This window comes from Cupressus sempervirens, chromosome 6 (genome assembly GCF_028749045.1).
Source record: "Cupressus sempervirens isolate cs-2001-9-10 chromosome 6, ASM2874904v1, whole genome shotgun sequence".
NCBI lineage: Eukaryota > Viridiplantae > Streptophyta > Pinopsida > Cupressales > Cupressaceae > Cupressus > Cupressus sempervirens.
In genome coordinates, this window is record NC_143123.1 from 638561059 (window position 1) to 638583491 (window position 22433).

At 36.0% G+C, this 22433-nt stretch overlaps 1 protein-coding gene across 2 annotated transcripts in view; it reads left to right on the forward strand.

Annotated features, from left to right (window-relative positions):
* The first annotated feature begins 752 nt into the window (after positions 1–752).
* Positions 753–22433, forward strand: part of LOC149553844 (double-stranded RNA-binding protein 3-like) — a 40559-nt gene continuing 18878 nt past the window's right edge. Inside the window, exons 1-3 of one of the 2 annotated variants that reach the window (XM_089789194.1) lie at positions 799–1538; positions 4774–4993; positions 14854–14925. In XM_089789194.1, the coding sequence (XP_089645320.1) occupies positions 1293–1538; positions 4774–4993; positions 14854–14925 (538 nt within the window). In that variant the 5' untranslated portion in view covers positions 799–1292. Of the gene's footprint in view, positions 1539–4773; positions 4994–14853; positions 14926–22433 lie in introns of both variants that reach the window. The other variant, XM_089789195.1, reaches the window with a different exon arrangement.

Sequence of the window (22433 nt, forward strand, 5' to 3'; positions counted from 1 at the left end):
TACAACCAAGCACATGTCCACCAGATATGGGTTATCCTCCATTAAGCACGAAAGTAAGTGCGGTGATGAGAGGATAACCCTACAAGGGCGGAACACGCAAAACAGTGTTGTAGACACCATGTGCTCAAATAAAGTTGTGTACTCCTGTGTTGTCAACATGACAACTCAAAAGGTGTGCAAACTCCTAAGTGTCTCACAAATAAAAATAATAAAATAATGCATTAACCTAAGTAAACTTAAGTAAGTGTAAATAGTAAAATACTTATTTACACCAACAATTATCTATTTGCATTATTAGTTCACCCCCCGCTCTCAAAGGAAGGGGAGTCCAAATCATCTGAGTGGCTTACATGAATAGAAAGCAAAGAAGAGCCTATTCGATATATAACCATTAAAAGATAAAAGGGAGTTCATCTTATTTACACTACTATGATGAAGTGGTCCTCATCATCCAATTTTTCCCATGCATCTACAAATTACGAAAAAAGGTATCCTCTCCATCTTTCCAACAATAACTCAAACTACGTGTGCTTTAAGAATATTGTGGGGCTTGGAGTGACATTACTCAACAAACCTTTCATTATATCTCGATCTTATTCTTGTTCCATGTTAGAATCCCTTTTCCTAATTCGACCATTTCCAACCCAAAAAAATATTTAAATAATAATAATAAAAAGGTGTTTTCGATTAATTCGACAATTTATTTCAAAAAATATAAACGCCAAGAACGTCGCTTTCCTCAATTTCGTCATTTCTGTTAATATGATAGAAGCAATGTATCTCGAAAGTTTGGTACAGGGATAAGAAATTCCCAAGAACATGCATTTATATAAATTTCCCACGTTCGCCTTTTTATGATTTTCCACGGTCCCCAGTGTTCTTTCTTTTCGCTGAGCGGCAATTACTTCATTCCATACCCAAACGCAACAGAACAAAATCCCAACAGTAAATTCTTCACCTTTGCCTGACTGCCGTTTGCTTGTAACTTCATTGTTGGTGGATCTCTTTCTGGATTACCTAATTTCTCGCAAAACCAATTTCCGTTATGTATTCGAAAGTGGTTTTCTGTCTGCAACACAAATTTTCTTCGGAAATCGAAACATAAGCACGCATTGACAATTCAAACATAAACATGTAAGAGCAGAAATTGCTCGTTTAACAAGGGTTGCATATTTGCTGCGGTTGCAGCTTAAAGGTGAGGGTTTTACTGGAAAACTTACAGTAATGAGGGATTTTCTGTTTTGGGGGGATTAGGGTTTTGAAATTGGGTTGGATTATGAGTACAGCGAATCATGTACAAGAACCAGCTGCAGGAACTTGCTCAGAGGAGCTGTTTCAATCTCCCGTCGTATTTTTGCATGCGAGAAGGCCCCGATCATGCCCCTCGATTTAAGGCTGTTGTCACTTTTAATGGTGAGACCTTCGAGAGCCCCAAATTTTACACTACATTACGACAGGCCGAGCATGCCGCTGCAGAAGTCGCTCTTAGTACGCTTTCTCGAAGAGGCCCTTCACAGTCTCTTGCCGCAAGAATCCTAGTAAGTAGACAAACCATTTCTTTCTTTTTCTAATTATTATGCGCGCTAGATTGAAATCGGGTGTCCAGCCCTTAAAACCCCAAATCTTTACTTCTAGTGGGAAACAAAATATTTCTGTAGGTGTTGTTTTTTGAAAATTCTAAAATCTTGTGTCATGGGATAAGCTTGTGGAATACCATTGAGGCTTTCATACTGGAGATCATTGTTCAAATCATCCGAGAGGTATCATGTACTAATTTAGACAAATGTTTGGAGTGCTGAAATCGTGTAGTCGACCACTTCCGAATTCGGGTGTGTGGACTCACTGGAGGAGGCCACCAATCTGATGGACCTCCAATTTGAGGTTATGCTTTGGATGTAGCCTATCCCAATCAACGAGGCCATGGATTTGATGGATAACCCAAGAATGGATAAGGCCATCAATTTGATAGACATGCCAAGAATGAACGAGGACTTGAATTTTACGGATATCCAATTCTGTGTTTATGTTTTGGATGTAGAGAACCTTAGTCAACGGGGCCATGAATTTGGTACACATCCAGTTCTCTGTGTGGTGTAGCTCCAGTGGACGAGGCTATCAATTTAATAATAGAGGTTCCCCTGGGTGGTTACATCTAAGCCGGAAAGCCTATGTTGAGAAAAAAAAAACTTACCAATTAAAGAACAAGAAGATTAAAAAACATATCCACTGATCAACATTGTCATAAAGAAAGCAGAAATTTAACATTTTCTGATTAGATATTAATGTCAAGTTCTTTGTTTGGAAGAGCCACCAATGATGTGGCAAGATTTGCTGCATAATGGAAAACTTGTGACTGTTATCCGTGCAGATAATTTAAATGCTGTATTAAATTTAATTAATAGAAAAAGTTGTATTGGAAGCATAAAGAAGACAATTGGATGTGAATCAAATTATAAGATTAGAGCAAATTTTAGTTTATTTAAAGAGAGAGGTTTGTTTGAAATCAACTAAGAAACAGAGCTGGTCAATGGGACTGGAAAGGTACGACTATCTTAGAACAGACAGCAAGTGTTTTCTTGTCATCTGTATAAAATGGTCTAATCTTCTCCAAAGAGTGATTGAATTGTCTCCAAAAAAAAATGAAGGAAAAGTTAAATTTAAACTTTTGCCCATAGCATGTGAGAAAAGCTAGCTGAAATTAAACATTGTATGTTCTCTTGCTTATCCTGATGATGGAGTGATCCGAAACATTGATGAAAAAATTTATACACAATCTAATCCAGAAACTATCAGAACAAATTCTTATGGATTGTGGAGATATAATAGATCTGAAATGTTGTATTTACAAAAAAAGGCATTTATTGATCTTTCAATTTGAAAGATGTCTCTAAGACAGAAGATTGGGGTGAGGTTTAAGTTTATTTGAAAAGCTAACAGTGGCATGGCCAGAGTTTGCACAATTTTGACTTGATGCACCAGGTGCTACAAGTTGAGTATTCGAGTCTTCATCTGGTTAAGCTATTTTCAAATGTGATGGAACATCAAATGAAAGTTAAATCAGTATTGGTATTTAAGTTTTTAACTTTTATGCTCTTCTCTTTAATAATTAGGAAAAATCAATTAAGCATAAGGCTTAGGCTCAAACTTAGTTTTGTTTGCCATATCCAGTCTTGTCATGGAGGAAAAGCAGGCACCTAGCATTTTAAGTGAGGCTTATGTTGCTTTGTAATTGACATAACTGTGTGATTTGGCATTTACCTGTATTGTATTTATTTGAGTTGGTGCTAGGGATTTGAAATTAGTCTGATGTTGCACGCAGAAGTGGAATCAGTGCACGAGAGTTGAATTAATGGACTTCTTTTAAACAGAAAATATGCTTGGATAGACATAACCCACCGCATCATGCATCTAAATTAGAAGTGTAGCTCTATTGGAAAAGCTACTGATGCAATGGCCAGAAATTGCCGTTTTCTCTGTAGAGCTCCATGGCCACAATTTGTAATGAATGTCAAAGTACGTGATAGCCAATCTGTACAGAACCATTGTAAGCAATATGAAATGTGGTGGAAATAGAAGTTTTGAAGTTGGGTTTTAACCTTTAACTGTTGTAGTTACATATGCAATCACCAGGGCACCTAATATCTCCAGTATTTTTTCTGGCATGGAGGTGAGGTGATGTTATGGCATTTGGGCTTGGGCATATGTTGCATCTGAAAGCATGATAGCTGCGCAGGAGTTGTTATTTGTCCTGCCTTTCAAGTGCTGGTGACTTGACACGAAAGAATTTGAAATTTTAAAGAGTTCTTAAGTTGAATGCACAATGGAATAACTGCAGCAGACTCAAGTTGGTGTTCAAGCTAGATTTTGTATAGGGATGAATTATCAATTGTACAATGCAGGCAGCCAATGAATTTGGAATTATTGCCTATGTTACCACTCGGGGGAAGTTGACAAGAACCAAAAGATAGAAAGTGGGGCAAAATGAAGCATGGAAAGGTTTCTTTGTGAGAAATAATTTGGGTTCTTTTTACCATAAAAATATAAATGATGTATAAAGGAAAAAACTGTTTCAAACTTTCATTACTTAATTGGTCATGGCCAATTGAAGACTAATATGTGTATAATGCATAAACTGCCTGAATAATTATAATATACAAATACATTATTGGTTTAGAATGGCATTGATCCCTAGTTTGTTGCTGATGATTGCAGCATACAATCTAGTATGAAGTTTGAGAAACTTCTGGTGTCCAATTGAGAAAGTTAATGTTTTAAAATAGATACAAATCACGATTGGGATCATAATAAATATAATCTGTGATGAAAAAGAAATTTGGTTTGTGTGTATTGACTCTTTTAATATCAGACTGATGCCATCATCATCCTCTAGAAGAAGTCCTCATGTTTCAGAGCAGGTGTGGAGTAAGATATGCGAAAAACAGCAGCACTGAGATCTCCAGTTGTGCTCCTGTTCAAGATTATGACCAAGGCTTAGTGACTTTTAATATTACTTACCATAGATTAAGCTAAGTTTGGTTAAGCTAGAGACATCTATCCCATGGTGATGAATGTAAAAATAAAGTAACTCTTTGATTCCTGTCATAGAATAAGGATGAAAATAGTTTTTGAGTATGATCACTTTCCTTGCATGTCTGCCCTTTTGTATTGTCGGAGCTGGGAAGAACTTCATATCTGATATAAAATTTAATTGAAATAAGACTTTGCAAATGGAGTTCAAGGAATCATTTCTGATGATCCTTATTTGACCAACAGGATGAAACTGGTGTTTGCAAGAATCTGTTACAGGAGATGGCTCAAAGGGCTGGGGTTCCTTTACCTGTATATACAACAACGAGGTCAGGACCAGGACATCTGCCAGTCTTTACATGTTCAGTGGAAGTAGCTGGAATGACCTTTTCAGGTGAAGCTGCAAAATCAAAAAAACAGGCTGAAAAAAATGCTGCTATGGTTGCTTGGTCTTCACTTAAACAGCGTAAGTTTCTATGTACAAGTGATTTCTGATTTCTACTGTCAAGTGATAGAGTTGACGTGTCTCACATCATTGCATATATTTTGGCCGGTTGTATTTGGTTTGCATGTAATTGTCTTTTCAGATTTGTTGGGCTGTTGATGCCATTTATAAACTTTTTCTGAATATTTTAGTACCATTCAATATCCTTGGGTTTGTATTGAAGCCTAAAATAAATCTGAAAGCTGCTTGCAATGTAGGGAACATCTTAGTGGGCAAATTTCCTCTTGTTTTTTGGTGGCCAGGGAAAGAAGAGCAATTTAACTTATGGAGGCTGCTAGTATCTTTGTTAGTTAGATTAGCTTAAGTCTCATCATTGGAGGAAATGGTATGCTAAGTGCCACTGCTTGAGCTTATCTTGTTGTACAAGTTTGTTCTTGGGTTTTGACGTCATGCAATTTAAATGCCTGAAGGATGATAGAGGGATGCATAAGGTTCCAAGGTAGATTGACTTGTAAAAGAAGTATTTGGTTTACATATGATAAATAATAGCATGTTCTTCTCTTAACAAAACATTTATTGGAGTGGAACATGGCTGTTCATCATGCCTGCATTCCTCATTAATGTAATAATTTGTGCTAATCCTATTTGGAAAGCTGATTACAACTTCCCTTCTTTTTAAAATGTTTTCCCTTAAAGCATGAGAGAATGGCATTTGATAATCTTTCTGCATAAATTATTTAAATAGAACAAATTTAAGAATAGGACATATCTGTATCAGTACCCAATTCAGTATTAGAGCTTTATATGGAGACATCTAAAATTGAGCATTGTCTAGTGCTTCAAGAGCAGAATTCTGTATAAGGAAGCCCTCCAGTCTATTTATCAAAACTAATTAAGGAACATTCTATGTCAACCTGTAATTGTAAAATTTAGATGTTTACAGACTTCTTTAATGTATTAGACTGACAACCCTGCATCTTGTTGCACCCATTTGGCATGAAATGTGAATATTTAGTCAGCTGAAACATCACAATAAATATGCAATGTATCCCCCATGATTTTTGCAACCTTCTGATCACCCTGTGGTATTCATGGGGACATAGAAAGCCGGGAATTTCAGTATTTTCCCTTTATCCTTTTGGCATTAAAACATCCTACTATGCCCTTCATGTGATCCTTACAAAAAGCTTTTATTTAGATCTTGAGGAAATGCTACTTTCTTTACAGATAGGAACTCAATGAGTACTTTGCTTTGAATGTGGGGTGCATGGCAAGCACATTCATTCCTTTTTACCAGAAAACTCAATTTTTCCATATGTACCACATGAATGTATACTTCTTCAAGTTTTTAAATTAATACCTCAAATCCTAATCATATATAATGTAGTTTTATGCCATATTTTAATTTCTCCATTTTCAAGTATGTGCAACCATCAGTATCAACTACTATATCTCTGACAGTGTCAAGCACTAAATTGCAGATTTTCTTTCTTACAAGAAATATAACCATTTTCCCTGATGATTCCCTTTATGAGGCAAACCTAAAGCATTTGACACTTGGAAGCCCCTTTCCAAATTTAATATGGGATGTATTTTATGGGGACAATCATTTTCTTTTATCTTCTTATAGGGAGAGTTGTCTGCAAGATGAAAAGATTGTTGTAATTGATCCTTGACTGCAAAGTTTGATTTTTGATGATATTAATTTAGATTTCAGTTTTTTGAGGACCGTATCTTTAAAGAGATAGAGATAATGTGTATTATGCATAGTTCCAAGAATCATGACGATTCACGCGATTTAGTGATTCGATTCAAGCCAAACGATTTTTTGTGAATCAGTGAATTGAATCAGTGATAAAGGGTTTATGAAATAAGTTTCTCACTAAATTTCAAAGGTTTTCTAAATTTGCTGATTCGTGGCTGATTCGATTTCGATTCATGGCCGATTCATGATTCGATTCGGCCTTGCCGATTCCGATCTGATTCCGATTCTTGTTACTTTGGTATTATGTGATCCTGTGTAATCATGCCAAACCAGTGCAATGTAAGGGGAGAAGGGCTGGCTTGAATGAACGACCCCTAAGGGGCAGCATAGGAGTTCTTAGCAGGAGAAGCAAGTACTTTGGGCATGTAGTAGGTGATTCTTAAGGACAGCCAAGTCAGTGGCAACCAGTTCGACTTCTTTTAATTGAATCTCTTGCATTCAGCTAACTGGTTATTTATAAAAGAGCAATCCAAGCCTGTTTGAGTGACGGTCATGGCAGTTTTATATACAAGAGTGCTTGGTTATAGTGTCTTAGGATCAGGAGGAATGGAAATGGGAACTTGGGGAGTTTTAGGAACAACTGGACAATTGGATTTTTATCTAAAGCTTAAAACTTCTATACCTGTAAGAACTTTGTTGTTTGAGGCAGAGATATAGATTGTGTCATGCTTATTAGGTACCTATCCATTGAGATCTTTGTGAGGGTTGAGATGAAACTTATTGTTACTAAAACAAGATTGCTTGGATAAGGCTTCATAGCCTTAGCTTCTCTATTTATGGAGGTCATGTAGGTTTTGAAGATTTTTTGATTGGCATAGGAGAAAATGAGGAGGCAGATCTAAAACGACAAAGAAAATTCCTGAGAGAAAGATGGAAACTTAAGAAAATTGTGGAAAAGACAAAGAAAATAGAGCTTTGAAGACCAACGTAAAACTACGTTGAAACAGGAGAAGATCCTAAGCATGTAACAAGAACTACTCTTATTTTGTCTATGCGCCATGCTAGAAAAAGAAAGTTTCTTCTACATCAACAGCCAAGAATTTTGATGGCCCTGTTTGAGCTCTAGGTGAGAGGAGGGCATTGTTTACCATAATGAAATTTCTTGAAAACTTGAGGGCTAGTGAAACACCTCCACTTTGTGAATCCGCAACACAACGAGAGTTTTTATTTAAAAAAGAAAAAGAAAAAAAAAAAGGTCAGCCCATTTACAATTTTTGGTTTTTTTGGGTCTAAACCCTAAAAACACCCCTTTTATTCATTATGCAAGTTCATTTGCCCTCTATTTTGCTCTCTGATTGTTGCTAGTTTGAAGTAAAGTGCTTGGATTCGAAGGGGATCGGTTGTGGAGTTGCAAATACCATGGAAGAAGTGTTCAAGGTATGCATTTCAACCATTTTATTTAGTTCTTTCATAGATTATTGATTTATTTCTAGTTTTTCAAATTAACAAGTTTTTGTATACGTGTTGAAGCATGGTTTTCTTTCATTTTTTTCTAGATTGCAAGAATAGAACAATAAGTAGTCAAGGTTTAGTGGATGGGGCTAGATCACCAAAATTCAAAATTGATAAGGGTTCTCCTTTATGGAGCCACACAACAAGAATCACACAATGTCCTGGGGGTGCATTATACATATGGAAATGTAATTATTATAATGTACAATATAGAAGCTCCTATTCCCGAGTGAAACTACATTTTTTGGGCCTTGCGGAGGAAGGTATTAACATGTGTGAGGGTAGTGGGGGAGATAAGAAGGGATTACTAGCTGCACAAATATCAATGTTAGCAAAAGAGCAAGAAGATCCTGATAGAGCAATTGCAAAAGGAAAACATAGTGCTTCCAAAAGAACAAATACAACAATACCACCATCCAATCAAACAGGCACAAGAACACATCCTTTTTTGCCTTTTCCATCTATAAAGGATGAAGCTATAGACCCATTTTCACTCATTCGCAAGCTAGGCCCACTAGATAGGGCATTCCAAAATGAATTGAGAGGCATTGCTGATCACAAAGTTGGACGTTGTTTAATCGCAAATGGTGTTTCATTCAATTTAGTGAAATCACCTTATTGAAGGGAGATGGTGCAAGCAATAAATAAAGCACCTTGTGGTTACAAAGCACCTAGTTATGAAAAGTCGCACACTAAGGAATGTAGAGGTTGAATTTAACCAATAAGAGATTGTTGGGTTCAATCGGGTGTGTCTACTATTTCAGATGGGTGGAAAGATTGTAGAAATTGTCCATTGATCAATGTTATTGCTGTATGCCCTAAGGGGGCAATGTTCTTGAAGGTAATTGATTGTGAAGGGCAAGTGAACGATTCAAAATTTATTTTTTGCATTCTCATTGATGCCATAGAGTTAGTGGAACTTGATAATGTTGTTCAAGTGGTCACGAACAATGCAAAAGTTTGCAAGGCTACAGGGATAATTATAGAGCCTAGATATGATCATATCTTTTGGACACCATGCACCATCCACTCTCTCAATTTGGTGATGAAATGAATTGGCACCCAAATAGATTGGATGGAAAAGATATATGAGGAGGTTGGAGAGATTCAAATGTTTGTGACAAATCACCACTTCTCACAAGCAATTTTTAGGAGTTTATCGGACTTGGAATTATTGAAGGTAAATTTGTCAATTTGTAAATTTAATTTATATATTATTGGATTGCATAATTTTTTTCTGGTTGTTTACATTCACATGTTTGAAATGTATTACTAACTTGAGTTTAACATGTTCTTAGGTTGCTGAAAACCACTTTGCCTCTCACGCAATCGTCTTGAGACGACTTGTGAAGGTAAAGGAAGCATTGAAACAAATGGTCATTAGCCCCCAATGGGGCATTTGGAATGAATGAATGCTTTTTAATGACGTCCACAAGATAAGAGCAGTCTAAGGGACTGAATAGCAACCACATTAGATAATTTCCGAATTCCTTTCCATTTCTAATCTTTTGATATGTATCTTATCCCCTTCAAATAAACTAGAAAGAATTCCAATACAACAAGGGCCATAAATGTGAGAAGAATGATACTAGATGAGGATTGGTGGGGATTTGTGACTTACGTGTTGGAATTCATTGATCCAATCATGGCAAGGCTTCGCTTTGCAGAAAATGATGAACCATGCCTGGGGGTATATTTACGATTCCATGGACATTATGTTGGAAAAGATTAAAATGGTAAGTTCTACATTCTTTTACAATTGTTTATTTGAGAGATATCTAGATTCTTAAGTTTAAATTGACATAATAACTAATTATAATTATTATTCATATATCATATCTTAGGTCATATAGAGGAGGGAGAATGATCCTCATTTTACCTTTTACAAAAAGGTAGAAGCAATTGTTCATCATCGATGGAACAAGATGACCACAACTTTGCACCTCCTCACATATGCTCTATCCCTGAGGCACTATAGTGCGTATCAAATGTTTGTGCTATTGATATTTGATAACGTTCAATTGTATTATGTTAGCCCTAGGCACTATAGTGCATATGTATTTTACCTTCTAGGTAGAGCGACACCATTTAAAGAAGCAGAGGTTGCAAATGGGTATAAGAGGGTACTAGCTAAAATATTCCAAGATCCAAAAATTGGGGCAATTGTGAGGAATGAATTTGATGCCTTCATTTCAGGAAATGATTTCCACCCTCTTGCTATAGCTTACCAGAGCAAGATGGATGACATTAAATGGTGGTACCTTTATGGTCAAGACTTCACGTACCTCCAACCTCTTGCCATAAAGATCCTACTCTGAGTAAGTTTGTAAAATTTAACACCTAAATTTAATTTCTTAAACTTAACACTCTTAATTCCTTGAATTTATCTTGATTGTTGTATTGATATTCTTTTAGTTTCTCTCTAGGTTGCCAACTCTTCTGCATTTGAGTGGAATTGGAGTACTTACTCCTTAATCCACTTGGTCAAATGCAACCGGTTGGCTGCAAAAAAAGCTGAAGACCTTGTGTTCATTCATATCAATTTGCGCTTGTTGTCATAGAAGGATCCTAAGTACAAGAAGGGGCCCAAAAAGCTCTCAATATAGCACCCAAGACTCCTGACTTAGATATGATCATCCAAGATCTTGCTAGATCCACTTTGGCTGATGTAGATGATGAGGAGGACGATTATGAGTTTACAATCCCCTCTAGTACTAGTGGAGCTGATTCTATGGCAGTTGTAACTCATTAATACCCCTCTAATGCGGATTTTCTTGAAATTTTTTTTGATAATTAAAATAAAAAACTTTAGTCTTGACTCTTGACTCTTTAATGAGTGAATCATGTAATAAACTTTAAGTTTAATGATCTAGATTTTGAATGTTACAAACTTTTAGTAATTCAATGTTGAATGTGTTGAGTTTCTTTATAATTGTGAAAATAGATCAATTTTCAAGTATACTAGATTCATAGATGCATACTAGAATCATAGATTCATACTATGAAATGATTTAGTTTTAGAATTATGTATATATAATGCATATATACATACATATATATACACACACACGAATCCTCCACGAATCATAATTTGGAAAAAAAATCCCGAATCCATGGATTCGATTCATGTGCCCAAATTAGACTTTTTTCACGAATCGACAACTAAGCTTGTTAACGTTAAGAACAATTTCTTTCTCTTTACAATTCAGATAAAGACGACACTAAGCCGATTATGATAGAGGTCACTTGAATTTCCAAATTTTTAGCATTTTGATTTGTCTAATTGGGACAAAGCCAAAATGGACTACTTGTGACATAGGACCTCTCTTCAAATTGGTATGGGAAACTTTCGTATTCAAAAACAAATTAAATTATCTACTCAATTTAATAGCTGTCTATTTTTTATTTGGGATTTTTGATAAACTGTGAAAAGTTTTTGAAGGCAAAAACAAGTTTTGAAGGGACCCAAAACCCTTTAACTTATGACATAGAGCATGAAAGAGCATAACAACTAGACACTACGTTGTTTAAAAAACAAACAGGGGCACCAGCAGCAAAAAGCCGTTGGAACACTAGAAACCGGAGAAAATCAATAAAACTAGGTTATATTCTTCAACATCTTAGCAACCTCTATCTCCAATTGTTTTGTATTTCGTGCTGCCTTCTTCAGATCTTGAATATCCTAGGAAGACACTTGACCTTCCTCTTCAAATTGGCTCGAGTTCTCTTACTAGGCCTTGTAGGATCTTCAAGTCCCTTATCGTTCTCTAAATCTAGCTCAACAACCATCCTTTCCTTATGCACATTCTCCAACTTGGTTACCATGGTGTATATGCTATCAGTTGTGGACTTGATTACCTTATGGCTCAGAGGCATAATGTTAATGAGAGACTCCTTAATGCTCTGTAGTTTGTCCGTAAATTACAAAACTTTCTTCTCATAGTCTTTCTTCAATTTTTCGATGGCATCAATAGTTTTAGTAAGGTAATCAGCAACAAAATTATTCTCTTCCTCAATCCATAGCTCTTTGACTTTGGCACCCTTGACATTAGGAAACTACAACTTACCTTATGATGGATTGTGGAAAATTGATGACTTTAAATTAGGAGCAATTCACACCTAAAAAGATCCTAAAAAATAAGAGCTTAATGAGCCCAAAAAAATTCATTGCCCTATGCCTAGCAGTTTCCAAAACACCTTTAGGGAGCCCTTGATCAGGAGTAAATTCATCAATACTAGGGTTTGTCCTTAGTGTCCCTGGGGGGCTGAGAAGAAAGGAAATCACCCGAGGATGAGGGGGAAATGGGAGTATCTTCCACAAGCCCTCTAGGGGAATCAACTGATACCACTTCCTTTCCCTTACTCTTGGGATTCACTTGGTACATCTTTTCCAACAATGTTTATTTACTAGGAACAAGGGAATGGGAAGCTAACTTTATCGGACTCTTCAATTTGCACTTCCCAATAGTTGAGGGTTTAATAGGCTATTTAGAAACCGTTTTAACCAAATTTGAAGGAACGAAATCCTCTTCTGTATCCATTCTCCAACCCTCATCATTAGAATTAGTAGTCCTTATATCATCATCATTTGAGACAAAGATGGGTGGGGGACTTGGGAACATGGGTCATGGAAGCAAAATGCTCATAAATTAAAGGGAGCTTCGTTTAACATAGGGTTTTTATGAGTATTCTCTCTATGTCCCAAAATATTGGTATTAAGGGAAGACAAGATAAAAGGGAGTGACACTCACACCTTATGTAGGAAATTATTAACCATGACAAAGTGATGCCTGAAGGCCCTTTGAAGTGGCCATCCATTGTGATATACTCTATTATCACCTTCAACAATTCTCGCCACACCAACTTAATACACTTCGTACCATGACAACTTTTATCACCCTTAACCAGCTCTTCCTTTCCTTATAAAATTTTGGATTTTTTTTTAAATTGTCGCGCTTCAAAATATTTCTTGTCTCTATAAAATTTGATGCCCTCATTGGATTAACCATTCACCTCAGCAATGAGATTCTTGGTGACCATGATTTATTTCCCAAATAGGTTCATCTTGCTCGCCTTCCATTGCGAAAATTTTGGTGACCTTAAGGTCCCAGCCATGTAGTCTCTCAATATATGGGGTGTTTTCCCTCTCCCTAGGAGTCTCCAAATAGTAGCATTCACTCTCAAATCATCACAATGAATAGGTTCAACATGGTGTCTATCGCCTCCCATCTCAACTCTAGTAGAGCCCTTCAACATAAAATTGTTCTTTAGAGTAAAAACCCTCGTAGAATGAACAGGCCAAAAAATTCCCCAAACCGTAGAAAAAGCTTGGGAGCAATAATGAGAGGCTCTTTCCCAAAAACCACTAGGGTGGAAACCATAAAAGATAATAATGACACATCTCATCATTGAAATCATTAAAGTGATGGGAAGCATACACATTTACCTTAAGCACAACTCTAACGTCATCGTCTAGGTTGTCTTCCTTTAGCCAAGTCATCATCCTTTTAGCAATAATCCTCTTATTGGCAAAATAATTTGCCACCCTATTAGTTTACCTATAGGAGTGACCTATGAAACAATTTTCAAAGCATTGAATTATTTCATTTGATTTCATTTGATAAACTTATCCATCCTTCTATAGTCCAAGAGGCATTGTTTATTCCTTTGAGACATTGAATAATGTTATTAGAGACTCCCTCAATTCATAATTTTTCGTAATTGCATTGATGGACTAAGGATAAGGCTCGATAGGCACCAATGGATTTACCAAGGTGGCTGGACTGAATATACCCATGGGGAGAGCCATTATCGCAATGAATTTTTCCACTTTCACCATTTATCACTCTCCCACACATAGTCACCGTGGATTTCCTCTGGCTGCCTCGTTAAAGTTGATTTTCACCCAACCCTTTGGAAGAAAGCTCTAACACACTCTGTCCCTGGGTTTCTTAACTGACCTTATAGCCTTAAAGACGACAATTTTGACTTTCCAATCCTTAGACACTGTGAAGTCATAGGCCCGACAAGATTGCTTTTGCCCATTCTTGAGATGAAAATCAAGAATATTGATATTCTTTACTATGGCTGGAAATATTTTACCAAAGACCTTCTTTGCCGAGAGAGTAGTTTTATGAAAAGTTCCTTTATTTTCCTCTTTCCAAATGCTCGTGCAACATGAGAAAAAATATATGATCACAACAATTTTACAATCTGGTTAGCAGAAGGAACTTTCCTTTGGTAGTAGAGATCCAAAATAGATTCATGAAAAACTCAACAAAGGTTCCATTGCTGCAAAACCTGATCTCAAATATCGGGAGCAAAGGAACAATGAAGGAAAAGATAAGAGCTTAGCCATTGCCAAACAAATATAGCACCTAGTATGTTACAACCCTATTTTTGCTTAAAAATAAAATGTTCTTTATAGTCGTTGAGGAGTTCATGTGAAGTGAGTTGATTTGGTTAAGTTAGTTAATCATTATGGTTCATGTAAAATGGAACTGTTGGCTGTTCATTATAAATTCATGGGATTTGGAATAATGGTTGATTGCTATGATGTTATATGAATTGGAAATGGATAGCTAATTTGAACACTTGTTATAGTAATTTTGATTTGATTAAATGATGAGAAATATGTTTTTACCATGGTAAATTTCTTTTGCAGGAACGCGACGAAGGGGGGGAAGCATTGCCAAAAAGGAAAGGCGCGAGGCACTACCTACTGTTGAGCTAATAGGTATGGGTCCTAAACCACCTTGGTCAAGGGAAAAACTGGACTAGGCAACAAGGGGATACCAAGCGATCACCATGAGCTAAATTGGTCTATGTATTTAGTAAGATGATAAAATAATTAAATGGAACAAAATTGTCACCTTTATATGTTGGTATGAACTTCAGAGCTTCCTGTGATAGCTAACATGTCTTAATATAACGATACCATGGTACCTATATATACTTGTACATGTATGTACACACGCGCGTAGACATACACATAAATATGTATATATGCATAAACTGAAATGAGACATACATGAGTGTATACACCCACTTAAATAAGACGTATACCTAAGATATGTAGGCTTAGAATATCACGTATATATATATACATATACTTGTGTACACAAATATACGAGTCAAGGCAGATATAGGATGGTAGCCTTATATTAACACTTGAGAGTGGAATTATTATTTCCAACCTTTGGCTATGTTTTAATAAAATTTCATGTCATCAACCCTCTTAATTATCTAGCGGCGTATTTAATATTTTCTTTAATTTTGAAATAGCCACATGTGTTATCAACCTTTTTCGGGGCTCTTGAATGTTACTCATGATGCTGCCACCTTTTTGCAAGGAAACTTGCAACAAAAAATATAACCGTGTTTACATAACCCATAATAGATATGAAATAAATATGCAATTGAAATCCACGTGCAAGAGACTAGACAACATACCCAAAAAAATGCGATACAAGATGTACCCTGGGAAACCCTTATTGAGGGAAAAAAAACGTAGCCTCCAAAAGCATCCATCACCATGTATTATTCAACAAAAACACCATTGCAATACAACCATGGAAGCTTTCAAAGCCATAGCCACAACTAAATAATCCATATGAACAAGCATGAATTCACACATCCCATGCCATACTTCCAACCTTCACAAATGCTTTCTTGGCTAACTTGTCAAGCCTTGTCCCGCTCAACTCTTCCCTTTTTCCGTTTATCCCTTGCCTCTACAACTACCCTTGTGGCTGCTTATATAGTAGCAAATTCCAACATAAACCATGTGCTACCTAACCCATTGACCCCACATTTAATATTGGATATTTAATTTTTCTCCAATATTTAATAATTACATCAAATATTATCACAATGCTACAATACAATTCATCAAGAATATTCTATGGGAATCTCTCCATGTTGCATATCCATCTAGGTGCAACATTACATAATAAAATAAAATACTAAAATATAACAATATTATGTGATGTGTTCACCACACATAATCTCAACACTTTCCTATCTTGCTCATAACCAAGCATGTTCGTGAGAGCAAGAAGACAATCTCTCTTTTATGGGATTTGTTATATATTAGTGGGGCGTTTGCATATGCTAGCCTTTATGCGATTTCTTTTATCTCAGAATTCATTTGTAGTTCCATGCTCCATATCTGCAATAGCATTTCATATTATTCTGTTGCGAAATTATACATGCAATGTCATGCACTATAATTGCAATAGCATTTTCATACTACTTAGCTCTACTGTGAATTGCACATTCAATGCCATGATTCTCATTGTTATTAGCATTCATTATTCATTTGCCTTTTTTGAGATTGCACGTACAGTGCCATGGGTTTGCACATGTGATTTCTTACATAATCAACATGCTCCTTAACTATGAAGCATTTGTACCGATGTTGCTAGAAGCTACAGGCAAGAAGTCATACCGGGTGATCCAATATTCATTTGTACTTGAGGGTGATAATGCCTCTATTAGGTCATGCTTTCTTTCTAAGTTTTTCTTACCATTTTGTTATATTAAAAGGCTCTGAAGGTTCTAGCTTGGAAGTTTGAAAGAAACATTGATATGTATTAGATAGAGCTAGATGGACTAGCTTTGAATTGAATGCCTTGTTTGCATAAGTTTATTGCATAAAGCATGCATAAGGATCACAGTTAATTATTGCATACTGTTATGTTCTTTCAGAACTTAAATCAGAACTGGAAGGATCTCTAACCTTGTGCAATACTTATACGTGGGCATCTTCAATATGCCTCTGGGATAAGAGGAAGCACTCTCAGTGAGTTAAGGAACCTGATAATAAATAACATGGAATCATTATGTAAATATCTAACATAAGTCTAGGCTAAGTCCAGGCTGGGCAGAAAGTAATTGATTGTGATAAACAATGATTGTTCAAGGATATAGATAGTCATACTGAGATTCATCAAGGATGACTAGCAAGGTCGAGATGAAGAGTGTGGGCTGCTAGTATATGAGCAATGAGTTATACCTGCAAGATAAAAGGAAGAAAGCTAAAATAAACAATTAATGAACTTAACAAGTATTGTAGACTAAGTTAGCTCATGGTGATCAAGGGGTACTAGTCTTGTTGTCAAGTGGAGTGGTGGGTGATCGAGCACATAGTGTTCGTTTAAAACACTGGCCAATGTAGGTTTAGCGGCATGCTTGTTGTTGTGATGACTAGAGGTCAGGATTGCTAGCTGTTGGATAGATGGATTGATGGGAAGGACTCCATAGCCTAGTTGGTTGCTTAGCGAACACTCTAACACCAAGATGCTTAGTTGTAGGACAAGGGTGTCCCATGCCTTATTTTGGGTAGGGAGGGTCTTTCTTAGTTGAGATTGTGTGGGGATACTGGAGGGTCTGCGGTTGAGAGGTTAAGCCCCTGACAATGCTTCTCCTCTCCACTAGAATCAAGACTTGCACAAGACAGAGATATGATCTACATTGTAGTTATCTTCTTTTAACGGGTACTTTACTTTTTTGTATTGCATTTGCAGTTGATATCATGGTTAATATTGTTGAATCAGTTACTCTTTTTCCATGGACTAGGATTTAGTTATTATGTTATAGCCGTTGATCCCTTTCATTTGATTGCGTAGAGTAGTTATTATAACTGTTTTCATGTGAATATGAAAGATATTGTTTATTTTGTTTATAATTAATTGTTTATATAAAAGTGCAAAAAATTAGTGTGGTACATAGTAGGTAACAAAAATCTGCTTTGCATAAATTATTAGTGGTTAAATTTATCTTGGAGAAGGATCCATAGAAAAATATTAACTTTAGGAACGAGATTCTTCACCTAGGCCTTAGCCCAAAGAGGTGAAGGAGAAGGGGACTAAGACAACAGAGACACCATAGAAGAATTTGAAAAGATCCCCGAGGGGGAGACCCTCCATTTTACACTAGGCTGAATGATAAAAGAGTATAAGGAGAGGGAAGGGGCAATAACTCCTCATGGACTTGGTTGAGGTCAACCCATCGATCCTCCTGCCAGTAGTCACTTACAAACTTGCCAAATCTGATCTTGCTTTCCTCCATAAAATTAACAAAAGCTGCATTGTTGCACACAAGCTCCTGGAAAAGCCAAACATCTCCCCAAAAAACAAAATCTTGTTACCATCACTAATTCACCATCTAGCACACATCACAGCTACCTCCTTAGCTTTACTAACATTGTTCCATTAGGTGGAGCCTTAGGGAAGTATTTGGGAATGAAGAAAATCCTTAAGGGTCTGTTTGGTTTGTGGATTTTAAAAAACCGGGATTTCTACAAACCTTGGTTTAGCCAAATCAAGGTTTTGCAAATCTTCATTCCGATTTTTGGGATTTTACTTGAACCATTTGTTTCACTTGGAAGATGCATGTTAAGACACATTTTTATGCGTAAGCTTGGAGTTGAAGGCAAATTTCAAAAAGTAGTCCAATCTATTGTTTTTACAGTCCTTAAAAAACATAACCAGGTTTTGAGTTTCAATTCCTACTCGCTAGTAGGAAGTTGGAAAACCTGGTTTTGAGGCAAAATTGGAAGTTTGGTATGTTAATTCCATTTTGTCAATTTTGAAACAAATGCAAAAATTTTCAAATCTAGATTTTGAAAAAGCCAATTCCTATCATCTTCCAGGAACCAAACAGACCCTAAAGGTACTAACACTATGCAAGTATTTAGTTTGACATTGAATTCCATTCTCTCTTTTCAGACAGTTCTCAACACTTGCTAAGCAAGAACGACATAATTGAATGTCTTGGTACTCCTAAGACTAAGGCCATCCAATTACTTTGGTCCACAAATTGAGTCCCGAGCATTAAGTGGGATCCTTTTCCTCTCTTGAACCCCAAACCATAAGAATTATTTTGAATCTTTTCAATGATATTTTCCCGCTCGTCTCAAAAGGGCAACTTTCCACTAGAAAGAATTTGGGGGTTTAGAAGGAGGAGTAAGGCCAAGATAAACAAAGGGAAGAACTCCAATCAAATGACCCAGAACGACACAAATTTCTTTTGACGATTGTTTGAGGTGTTGAAAAAAAAGAGAGAGCTCTTCCTCCAGTTCACATGTTTCCGGAAGCCTCTTCATATAGAACCAATATCTTTATGAAAGCCCTCGCTTCTCCAATAGTTGAACTTCCCATCATAATCATACCGTCAAAAAAATGTCGATGAGAACACACCACAGTCGACGAGGAAGGTCTAAGACCTTTCGAATTTTCATCTTGAACCATTTTGTGCATGAATCTGCCCAGACATCAGTCATAATTGTGAAGATGGTTGGTGAAATGGGGTCACCCTGTCTAAGGCCCTTGGTCACCTTAAAGAAGTGGGAGGGGGAACCATTGACAATAACAACAGTACTAGAGGTGGAAATAAGCTGCCTAATGAGCTTAGAGATCTCTCCTTGAACCCAAAAATCTCCAACACGTCCAATAAAACAATCTAGTCCAGTCTGTCATAGGCTTTTGTCATATTCAATTTCATCATGAACCCTTGCTTTTTGGAAACCTCTAAGGAATGGATCTTCTCATGTACTGTTATTAACTTATTATGGAGTCAAGTACAAAACCAATTTGCTGCTGAGAAATTAATGAAGGGAGATCTACTTATTATGGATCTTCTCATGTACTGTTATTAATGAAGGTATCAGCCCCAAATAATTTAGAGATGAGAACAATAAACGTGAAATTCAGCTCCATCAAGAGATTCCTTGACCCAAAGAATTCCTTAATCGCATTCACAACATCCTCAGCAACAATTTCCCAGAATACTTGAAAAAAGAACATGGAAAAACCATCTAGACCTGGGGCTTTACTGCCTTCAAAAGAAAACAATGTTTTCCTAACTTATGTCACCAAAGGGATCACCACTAGACAAAAGTTTTACTCTTCATTTAGGATGTTAGCAATGGAATTAATGAGTGTTTGTTGTGCTGAATCATTCAAGCTGACATTCACAAAGAGGAGGCTGCTAAAAAATTGGACAGATTCATATCTTATTTCCTCCTTATCAATCTTGACTCCATCTTAAAAGATCTGTGATATCCTGTTATCCTGTTCACCACCTTATGTTTAAGAGCCGTCACATGAAGGAATTTGCTGTTCTTATCTAAAGAAGACAGCTATAAGTATATAGACATATTGTTGAAAAGTTAACATGCAACACAAAATTTTGATTTTTGAATCCTTGATTGCACTAATGTTACAACAAAATCTAAAGTCAATTCAAAGGATTTTCTAATTTTTTGCAAATTCAAGCAAGCATACTCTAATATCTCAGTAGAATGCAAATAACAGAAATTATATACTCATAAACTATATAATGATTGTTAAAACAAAACTTGCTTTACCACATTTTATAAGTAAAAAAATACATATGGCAAAGCAGGAGCAAATGCCATGTAATAAGTGATAAATCTAGTCTGAAGTCTAAGGTGACCACTTATTTTTAAAGTTGAAAAACCTTGCACACAAGATACCAAACAAGGTCGAACAATGAAACTCATACCATAAAACATCCAGGGATGGATTGTTTTAGCTTTAGATTGTCTGTAAATTTTTTTGAGAAGAGTAATCATGCCCCTTAGATCTCTTTGAATTTGTCTAATCTCCTATTTGTAAGGAGTTTTCTCCCTTGCCTTTTCTTTGTGAGTCAATTTGCCGAAATCCACTTCTGACATGACTCCAAATCATTATCTCGATGCTTCTACTGGTCTCTCAGGGCAATTTGTTCTACAATTTCAAAATTTTGGATTCTGTGGAATTCTTCAGTGGCTTCTCATTGCTCAATGTTGCAAATAGTTTACTAACGAACTCACATCCCATGTTTCTTGATAAAAAGAGCTACAGGTAAGTAATAGTTCAAAACTTTGAGCAGATCAATCAAAGAAACTTTTTGTAGTAATTTGAACTTACAGAAGTTTTGGGCCACTGCCTTTAGATGTTATGATGCTTAGCAATGTTTAAATTTCAGTTTTTGCTAGGGAAAAGTGTCTTTTGTTTCCTATTTGCTTCTTCGGTATGCTCATATTACATATTTACCAAATGAACAGTAGCAGATAGTGCATCTTTTCATATGCTAAGTGTTGTATGTTATGGATTGGGAATGAATGAAAAATGAAGTTTTGTGAAGATTTTCTTTACCTATCTATTAGTTTTGCTTCTAGGGGAGTACTACTACACTATTACCAGAGATTATAATGATCAGCAATGGGCGTTCTCGCACGAGAGTACATTCCATGCAATGCTTGGAAGCTTCAAGCTTTGCAGTAGGTTTTATGTTATGTCTCCAATGTCCTTTAACTCTTTTCAACCAGCATTAAACATTCCTTATGCTTTAGGCTGGGGCCCCATGGAGAGGTTTCCTAAAATTTTCAGTGGGTATCACTGAGATTTTCTTGGATTATTTTACAGTTGATGATCCCATGTGAATTTTGTAGTATAGTTTAAGCTTGATTATTTAAGTTCTGAAATTTATGGAAGCTGGTTGTCTATTGAATTTTATATTTGATATTTTTCAGATCTTCAATTCATCAGACTAATAAATATAAAATAATAAATAAATTAGTTGGTTAAGTTTGGAAAACTTGAGATGATTGACAAGTGCTTTTTAAGTTACTGAGGTAATTTCAAGTCCTCCATTTTTTCCACCCGCTCAAATCTGCAGTCCTAAAACGTAGGCGCTGATATTTTTTAGGAAAAGATTCCAATTAGTTTTTTAGTAAATTTCTTTTTGCTTCATGGGACTTTCTATTCCTTAAAAGTAGATTTTAAAATATCCCCATGGGACCCCACCCTTAATACCTATAGAGCATGGAATCGTTTTCTAGCCATTTCTACCTGAAAATTGTTTGTTTTTTAAATGCCAAAAACATAAGATAACTTATTTTTATTATTAATTTATAGTGTAAAGGGACTGGCACAGATTTAATTTAGGACCCTCATTCATCATTAGTGTTGCTCAAGGGAAAGATGTTGTAGGAAGAAGGCAGTGGGGAAATGTTGATTTGAGTTTTGTTCCTCTATAACTTACAAATTTGAAGACTTAATATTGCAAGATGAAATACCAAATTTCCAACTCTCCCTAATGTGTCTGAATTGTGTGATCAAATGAGACAACCTCTATTACGATAATAGATAGTTTCTATCATCTCTATTTAGCATCTAATGGTTATCTATTGTAATCTTCTGTAAATATTAGAATGTTTTTAATAATTAGTTTCTT